At 39.7% G+C, this 9260-nt stretch overlaps 1 protein-coding gene across 1 annotated transcript in view; it reads left to right on the top strand.

The window, feature by feature from the left end:
- Positions 1-9260, top strand: part of PRELID2 (PRELI domain containing 2) — an 81593-nt gene that overhangs the window by 12222 nt on the left and 60111 nt on the right. The window contains exons 2-4 of the mRNA XM_024752473.1: positions 1872-1929; positions 4806-4879; positions 6416-6576. Of these exons, the coding sequence (XP_024608241.1) occupies positions 1872-1929; positions 4806-4879; positions 6416-6576 (293 nt within the window). The remainder of the gene's footprint in view (positions 1-1871; positions 1930-4805; positions 4880-6415; positions 6577-9260) is intronic.

The following is a 9260-nucleotide window of genomic DNA, read 5'->3' as shown; positions in this document are numbered from 1 at the left end:
CTGTTCGCTGCTCTCATCTCCCCCTCAGCACCTTACGGTGTTTTGGGTAAGACTTCCCTGTGATTTTCCTTTCATATTAGATCGCATGATGAAGCAGTAAACCTCTGGGAATAGAGCCTGACAGGCGCTCAGCAGGCCTGGTCATCAGCCTGCTTGTCCTCTGGCTTTGAGGACTTCTACTGTCTGAGTCTCTTTTTGCATCTGAGCAGTGCAAAGGGTGGGGTTTGAGTGACTGAGGTGTTTGAGGGTAGGTTAGGTGGGCAGGCCTTGAAGGCAAAAGAAAGTATCTGTGGCTAAATTACAGTCTTGATGCTCATTAGCTGGGGGATTTTGAGCAAATGACTTAGTTTATCCAAGCTTAATTTCTCACAAGTGAAAGGGAAAAAAAAAACAACCCAGAATGTAACTCATGGAATAGTTTTGAGAATTAAACTGAAATAATATATTAAACTGCCTAGGACAAAAATGGTAGCTATTATCAGTTTTTTTTTTTCCATAAATTTATTTTTGGCTGTGTTGGGTCTTCGTTGCTGCGCGCGACCTTTCTAGTTGTGGCGAGCAGGGGCTACTCTTCGTCGTGGTGCACGCGCGGGCTTCTCACTGCGGTGGCTTCTCTTGTTTTTGAGCATGGGCTCTAGGCGTGCAGGCTCAGTAGTTGTGGCGCATGGGCTTAGTTGCTCCGTGGCATGTGGGATCTTCCCGGACCAGGGCTCAAACCCATGTCCCCTGCATTGTTTTCTTTTTTCCTTTCTTATTAATTAATTAATTTATTTTTGGCTGCATTGGGTCTTCGTTGCTGCGTGCAGGCTTTCTTTTTAGTTGCAGTGAGCGGGGGCCACTTGTCATTGCCGTGCGCGGGCCTCTCATTGCGGTGGCCTCTCTTGTTGCGGAGCACCGGCTCTAGGCGCGCGGGCTCTAGAGTGCAGGCTCGGTAGTTGTGGCGCACGGGCCTAGCTGCTCTGCAGCATGTGGGATCTTCCTGAACGAGGGCTCGAACCCGTGTCCCCTGCATTGGCAGGTGGATTCCTAACCACTGCGCCACCGGGGAAGCCCTGGCAGGCGGATTCTTAACCACTGTGCCACCAGGGAAGCCCTGTCAGCTTTTTATTAACATGAAATTGTGTTTCAGGGGAATTTAATCAATAAATAAACTATTTTTTTGTATTTTTTTCTTTATTGAAATATAGTTGATTTACAGGGCTGTGCCAGTTTCTTCTGTACAGCAAAGTGACTCAGCCATACACATATATACATAAATAAACTATTCAGCACCTGGCATAGACTCCTGTGATTATACTCCTGTGATGCTGACCCAGCCACCAGGCAATAGTACAGGACAATAGTGAAGGAATTCACTATGTATTGATACTAGGCCTGATTTAATTTTGTGGCTCTACCACTAACCAGCTGGGTGACCCTAAGCTTTCTGATTTTATTTAGTTTCCATTTAGTTTCTGAAAGATGGGATAATGATATCCCATGACCCAGTCACAACAGAGAGGCTGATTTTAGAAAAGATCATGCAAGTAAAGCATTCAACACAGTGCCTCGTACAAAGAACACGCTTGATCTATGTAAGGCTGGTTCAATATTAATAGTATTATTTATTAATTAGCTTAACCTAACCTCCCCCTCTCCATCCAGAGCTAGGTTGACTCCAAAGAAGGTTTCTCCTGATTTCATACATGTCCAGTTGATGACAGCATCTACTTACCTATTCCAAACTAGTAAAATTAAGACTCTTGATTGAAAACTGGCCTTAGAGATTGCTTGGATAATATTTACTGTTTCTGCAAATAACTGGTTACTGTGAAGTAATTCACTTTGGTAAAAAAAAGAATGGTAATTTTTCTTTATGTGTTTTCATTTAGTATCCAAACCCCATGGATAAAAATGTCATCTCTGTAAAAATTGTGGAGGAAAAAAAAGGTAAGTGGTACTGATCTTTGTAAAGATGTGTGTCTTTGTGTGTGTGTGTGGCCTGTTACATATATATATATTTTTTTGCGGTACACGGGCCTCTTGCTGTTGTGGCCTCTCCCGTTGCGGATCACAGGCTCCGGGCGCGCAGGCTCAGCGGCCATGGCTCACGGGCCCAGCCGCTCCGCGGCATGTGGGATCTTCCTGGACCAGGGCACGAACCCGTGTCCCCTGCATCGGCAGGTGGACTCTCAACCACTGCGCCACCAGGGAAGCCCTGGCCTGTTATATTTTAAACAGGTATATTAACAGGTATAGTTCTGTATTCGAGGCGACTGATAGAAAAGAGCACCCGGCATTTCCAGCAGTAGAAGGCTTGCCTTATGCTCTTGTCACTTTCTCCGTTAAGAAATGATGACAGCTGTGACAGTTTACATTTTTGAACACTTAATGTATGCCAGGCACTCTTACTTTTATTAACTTAATCCTCAGAACAATGAGATCACATGGCTATGTCTCTTGATATATTCGTATATCATTTTATAGATGGCAAAATAGATATGACTAATAGCATGTATATGAGATGTGACTGTAAAATGATTGGATTATGGAATCAAAACTGCTTAACAATATGGTTCAGTATTGACTAGAGTAGGGCTTGACAAATTATGCTTGTGTTGCCTGTTGTTGTAAATAAAGTTTTACTGGCACACAGCTATGCCCATTTGTTTATGTATTATCTGTGCTTACTTCCTTATCACAACAATAGAGTTGTGGTAACAGAGACTGTATGGCCCACAAAACCTAAAATATTAATATTTACCATCTGGCGCTTTACGGAAGATGTTTACTGATCCTTGGACTGGAGTGTAGGAGTCTTTCCTGTTCTCTGTCATTTACATCTCCGGTAGAAGCGTTTTCACTGTCAATGTTTGAACTCGAGAGCTGGCAATGAAGGAAGCTATAAAGATGCACATCATCAATGTGTAAACCTTTGAAGACACCCAGGCTCGGTCTACCATGCTCTTGAACCTTCTGAGAAAACGTATGAGATGTTCATTTCGTGACCCTGAGCCGTTCTCTCTGTTTGGTGAAGAGAGAACTGTCTTTGCGAGGGTATTTCCTGCACTTCCATAACTCTGTAAATATGATTAAAAGCCGTTTTCTCAGGTACCTGCACTCGTAGGAGAAAGGTTTTATATGGCATTAGAAAAATCTGATTTCAGGTCCTGATTTTGTTACTATCTACATGAACTAACTTCTTGGAGGCTCTATTTCTTCATCTGTTAAATGGGAAAATAATAATAGACTGCCTTTAGGTTGTTGAGAAGATCAAATGATAGAACAATGTGCATATTTCTAAGTGGTTAATTATAATTTCTACCACTGACAGGGGCATCTTTGCCTCCGGGAGTGGCTCATCCATTTTCACTACGTGTACTGCAGACATTGGATGAGATGGCCAAAGGCATGCCAGTAGGCAGAGGAGGTGAACCCATTTCTCACCCTACCAACAACTTCTGGGCACTCAGGGTGTTTGCACCAAGGTTCAGGGCTGTTATAGCCAGAGCTTTGAGAAACTGTAGGAACATGCTGAGTCACAGTAATTCACAGAGCAAAAGACAACACTTCAGAGTTTATATTTTTCTCTGATTTGGTTTCCTTTTTTTCTCAACTCACATTTATTGTGTTTTTTTTTTTTTTTTTATGTCCCTAGTGCTATTCTGTAAACTTCTTTCCAAAACAGAATAGTTGCAGCCACAGGGGGTCTGCTCCCCTACGACAGAAGAGTATGCCCAATATAATTAATAAGAGGTTTGTTCAAAAAGAGTCATGTGCCAAAATGTTCATTGCAGCTTTATTTACAGTAACCCGGAGATGGAAACAACCTAAGTGTCCATCATCGGATGAATGGATAAAGAAGATGTGGCACATATATACAATGGAATATTACTCAGCCATAAAAAGAAACGAAATTGAGTTATTTGTAGTGAGGTGGATGGACCTAGAGTCTGTCATACAGAGTGAAGTAAGTCAGAAAGAGAAAGACAAATACCGTATGCTAACACATATATATGGAATTTAAGAAAAAAAAATGTCATGAAGAACCTAGGGATAAGACAGGAATAAAGACACAGACCTACTAGAGAACGGACTTCAGGATAGGGAGCGGGAAGGGTAAGCTGTGACAAAGCGAGAGAGAAGCATGGACATATATACACTACCAAATGTAAGGTGGATAGCTAGTGGGAAGCAGCCGCATAGCACAGGGAGATCAGCTCGGTGCTTTGTGACCACCTAGAGGGGTGGGATAGGGAGGGTGGGAGGGAGGGAGACGCAAGAGGGAAGAGATATGGGAACATATGTATATGTATAACTGATTCACTTTGTTATAAAGCAGAAACTAACACACCATTGTAAAGCAATTATACTCCAATAAAGATGTAAAAAAAAAAAAATTTAAATTTGTATCCAGAAACCTGTGCTTGAAAACATGTTTGGTGCAGAAGGTGGCATAATCAGATTCTCCATCGTTTTGTTAAAACATTCTCTTCGTTGGAGCTGAGCAGGGGGCTCATTGGCCATGGCCATTGGAGTGTTGACATTGATAGTCCTGAGCAGTGAACGATTTACGATTCTTTCGTCCTTGAATTTAGAATGTGCAGTGTGAGTGGCTAGCTATTTTATCCTTATTCCTTGCTCACAGATATTTGGAGGGATTTGGCCCAGAAAAGTGGTCAGGGATGCTGGGTTTTGAGTTAAATATTTTCTCTGGGAATTCTACATATAGAAAATTGAGATTGACATTAAAAGTTTTATTGACATTAAAACAAGAATACATTTCCGTCAGTTCTTTTTTGAGTGTAAAAATTTTCTGTTTCTAGATGTGTCAACAGGGATCATCTATAGAAAGAGGATTGCAGTCTGTCAAAATGTGGTTCCAGAAATTTTAAGGAAGGTAAATTCATTTCAAAATTTAATCAGATTTGGTGTAACGTTGGGTGTTTCCCAAATAGTCATGGAAAGAGATAGCATTTTCTGATGTGAAGGAGTGTTAGAACTTCCCCAGTTCTCCTACCTCAGAGCCCTTCTAAGGAAGAAATCTGTCTCCTGTCCAACCTCAGTTTTGACAGGTGCTACCAGAGAGAGTTTTTTTCCTGTCTGTTTTATCTCTTTTGTGGAGGGCTCTTAGTGTACATAGAGATGGGCAACAATTATTTTAAAAGATACTTTGGACATTTTGCATGAAGTGGCCATCTTTCTTATCTGTCCATGGTTAGATATGACTCTTAGGTAAGAATGATCAGAAGTGGGCAGATGGTAAGTATTAAGTGTAATCTTCAGTAAGGAAGAGAAAAGCTTCAGTTTCCATTTTACTGTCAGTAAGAATGGTTTTGAGAGTATAGTGTTTTCAGCACCCTCTGTAAGTCTTTTTGTGTGTGTTTCTGTAAAGTAATGGTATTGATGATGAAATCTTCATGATAGCAAATTGTTTTCTCTCTTTGAAATCCTTGAGCACTCTGGTGATTGTTGGAAGAAGGTGAGTGAAATTTTTAATCACATTGCTTTAACCGTAGAGGGATTATTGACAAGAGTCCTTTTAGAATCATTAGGAAATAGAGGAGAGTGTCTTGCTGCGTACTTTTAAAAATGTCTCCGTCTTTTCAACCTGGAAGTGATCCCGTGTGTGATATAAAACCCAGCGGGGCTCCTGCCGGTTAGCTTGCAAATTGCTTTGCTGTGCTGTATGTAGAAAACATGGCAGCTTCCATCACTTTCTTATCATGGATTAAGACTCTGTTGCTTTCTTTAGTGGAAAGAAGGCTGATATGACAATGAAAATGAACTTTCTTTTATTTTCCAGATAATAATATGTTGCAGTATGTGTAGCAAATTATTGCTGGCTTTTTCCCCAGAGTGTGTACCCTGCCTTTGCCCTGTATACATGCTTTGCATCTATTATTTAAAAAGGCATTCAACTTTGTCTTGTATCTCCATTCTTAAATAATTTAAGAACACCCTGACTTGTACAATTCTGCCTTTGTAGCTTTGCATGTTTCCTCCACCTAGGAAAGCATACATTTCTAGATATTGGGCAGAGTTTAAAATGAAGAAAATATTTTATCTGATACTGTCCTGCATGTGAGCCCATAAGTGGGCCCAATTAGAATCCGTCAATTTAAGAAGGCTGTAACCAGCCCTAGAGGAGACACGAAGGAGCCTGATACTTTGCTTAGTGTTTAGCAGTTAGGGAAATCAGGCCAGGGACTATACAGGCTGTGTAAATCCTGGGCCATCTGCATGTCCTTACCAGCATTTAGTAAGGTCATAGTATGTTTGATTATCAAGGACTTACAGCCACTGGTGAGCCATCATCCATATATCAGGATCACTTGTCCTCTTAATTCCCTAAGACTAAAAGCAACTCTGGACACAGTCCTTATGTAGCTTGTTCCTCCTAAATTCAGAAAACCATCTTCTGTCTTTTGGACAGGTGAACATTTTAAAGGTACCTAATGTCCAGTTAGAAGAGGAATCATGGTTCAATCCTCAGGAAAGGAACATGGCTATAAGGAGTCACTGCCTTACGTGGACACAATATGCATCCATGAAGGAAGAGTCTGTCTTCCGGGAAAGTATAGAAAATCCAAATTGGTAAGATCACCTGTGTGTGTGTGTGTGTGTGTGTGTGTGTGTGTGTGTGTGTGTGTGTGTGTGTGTGCATGTAGGTTGGGTGTGGGGAAGCACAAATGAGCATGCATATTAAAAAGCTATGATTCCATACTTATAACCTCTGTTTACAACTCACATAAATTATATACTATTAATTTTTAATCACACAAGTAATCAGTAAATAGATTTCCCTTTGGGGGAAAAATGACAGCTCAACTCCTTTCTGACTGTCCTATCCAATTTGGTGCCTTTCTGCCTTCTCCAGAGGCAGTGAGTGTTATCAGTGTATTGAGTATTCTTCCAGACCTTTAAGAGATACCTTCAGATACTCATAGAACCTGTATAGTATGGTTTTGATTTTCTTTTTTACATACATGCTTTCATTCTGTGTAAATCATTGTGCACTTACCTTTTTCGTTTAGTAGAATGTTTCTAAACTTTATCCAGTTGATGTCTGTAAAATCTAGCTTATTCCTTTGAACTGCTGCATAGTGTTCAATGCTATCATTATACTACATTCTATTTGGCTTTTTTCCTTTTGGACAGATGTTCAGATGGTTTCTAGTTACTCTTATCTATATACAGTACTGTAATATTTGTGAAGCATACGATCCTTGTATATTCTATGTGTGAATGTTTCTCTAAAGGAGAATTGATTTTATTATTGAAATGTAGTTGACATACAGTATTACGTTAAAGGAGAATTTTTAGTTGTCAGGTTTATTGAGTTATTATTTACATACAAAATTTATTCTTAGTGTACAATTCAATGAGTTTTGGCAAACACACACATATACAGTTCTGTAACCATTGCCACAATCAAGCTACAGAACACTTCAGATAGATTTTAAAGAGCTATATGCCAAGATAATTCCATGCGGAAGGAGTATTCTTTTCAACAAATGGTGCTGGCACAACTGGATATCCACATTCAAAAGAACGAAGATGGACCTCTGTCTCACACCAAATACAAAATTAACTCAAAATGGATCAAAGAACTAAATGAAAGAGTTAAGACTATAAAACTCTTAGGAAAAAACATAGGTGTAAATCTATGTGATCTTGGATAAGGCGGTAGTTTCTTAGATATGACACCAAAAGCCCAAGCAACAAAAGAAAAAAATAGGTAAAATTGACTTCATCAAAATTAAAAGCTTCTGTGCTTCAAAGGACACTGTCCAGAAGGTGAAAAGACAGCCCAACAAATGGGAGAAACTATTTGCAAACTGTATAACTGATAAGCGTTTAGTACCCAGCATATGTAAAGGACTGTTACAACTCAGTAATAAAAAGACAACCCAATTAATAAATGGGCAAGGCATTTGGGTAGATATTTATCCAGAAAGGTATACAGATGACCAACAAGTACATGAAAAGATACTCAACATCTTTAGTGTTTAGGAAAATGCAAATTAAAACCACATTGAGATACCGCTTCAAACCTGCTAGGATGGCTATAATTAAAAAGAGACACAGTAACAAGTGTTGGAAAGGATGTGGAGAAATTGGAACCCTCCACACTGCTGGTGGGAATGTAAATGGTGCAGCTGCTGTGGGAAACGGTTTTTCAGTGCCTCAGTTAAATGTAGAGTTACCACTTGACCCGGCAATTCTACATTGTATTGACAAAATCCACAAAAATTTGCAGGAATGTTCATAGCCCCATTATTTGTAACAGGCAGAATGTGGAAACCAGCCAAATGTCCTTCATCTGATGAATAGATAACCAAATGTGGTATATCTATACAATGGAATATTATTCAGCCATAAAAAGAAATGGAGTAATGATTCATGTTACAACGTGGATGAAGCTTGAACACACTGTTTTCAGTGAAAGAAGCCAGTTACAAAAGACCAGTCAGTTGATTTGAAATGTCTGTAACAGGCAGATCCATAGGAACAGAAAGTAGATTAGTGGTTGCCATGGGCAAGGAGGACAGGAGAAGAGGGAGTGAGCTGCCGATGGGTATGGAATTTCTCTTTGGGGTGATGAAAATATCCTGGAACCAGCGTTGATGGTTGCACACCTCTGAAAATACTAAAACCACTGAACTGTATACCTTAAAGGGGTGAATTTCATGGTATATGAATTATTCCTCGATAAAAGAAAGTTATGTGGCTGGTTCTCAGGACATGCATCTTTTAAGTTTATACAGATTCTGTCACCAATATATTAATAAGTTAATTTACACTGTCAGCAGCAGCCCATGAAAGCTCATTTCCTACAATATTGCCAGGACTTAATATTAACATACGTTTTTATTTTTGCCGGTATAATGGGTGAGAAATGATTAATTCCTTTGAAATAGGTTTACAAACAAAAGCAAACTATAACAAGCACCACGTGTTGATAGTGATTATTGCTGTGAACTGTGATTTCAGAGGATAATTTACTGTATGTTTTTCTGTTCTATATGGTTTGAGATTTTTATTTACCTGTCATTTTAAGGGAAATATAAGCCCTCAAACCCAAATAACTAAAAATCAGAAATCTAAAATCCGTCTGAAGCCCCATCACTTGTTCAAATCCTTTCTGCTCCCCATAATTTTGGTCCTATAGTGATAATTCTAGAATGCTCCAGCAGCACACTGGGTGAGTATGAATGCCAAGTCTTATTAGCGTCTGAGGTGGACTTGCTCTGAACCACCCACTAGCTTTTTTCTTC

This window comes from Neophocaena asiaeorientalis, unplaced genomic scaffold (genome assembly GCF_003031525.2).
Source record: "Neophocaena asiaeorientalis asiaeorientalis breed wild unplaced genomic scaffold, Neophocaena_asiaeorientalis_V1.1 scaffold204, whole genome shotgun sequence".
NCBI classification, from domain to species: domain Eukaryota; kingdom Metazoa; phylum Chordata; class Mammalia; order Artiodactyla; family Phocoenidae; genus Neophocaena; species Neophocaena asiaeorientalis.
This window is presented reverse-complemented; position numbering and strand designations above follow the sequence as displayed.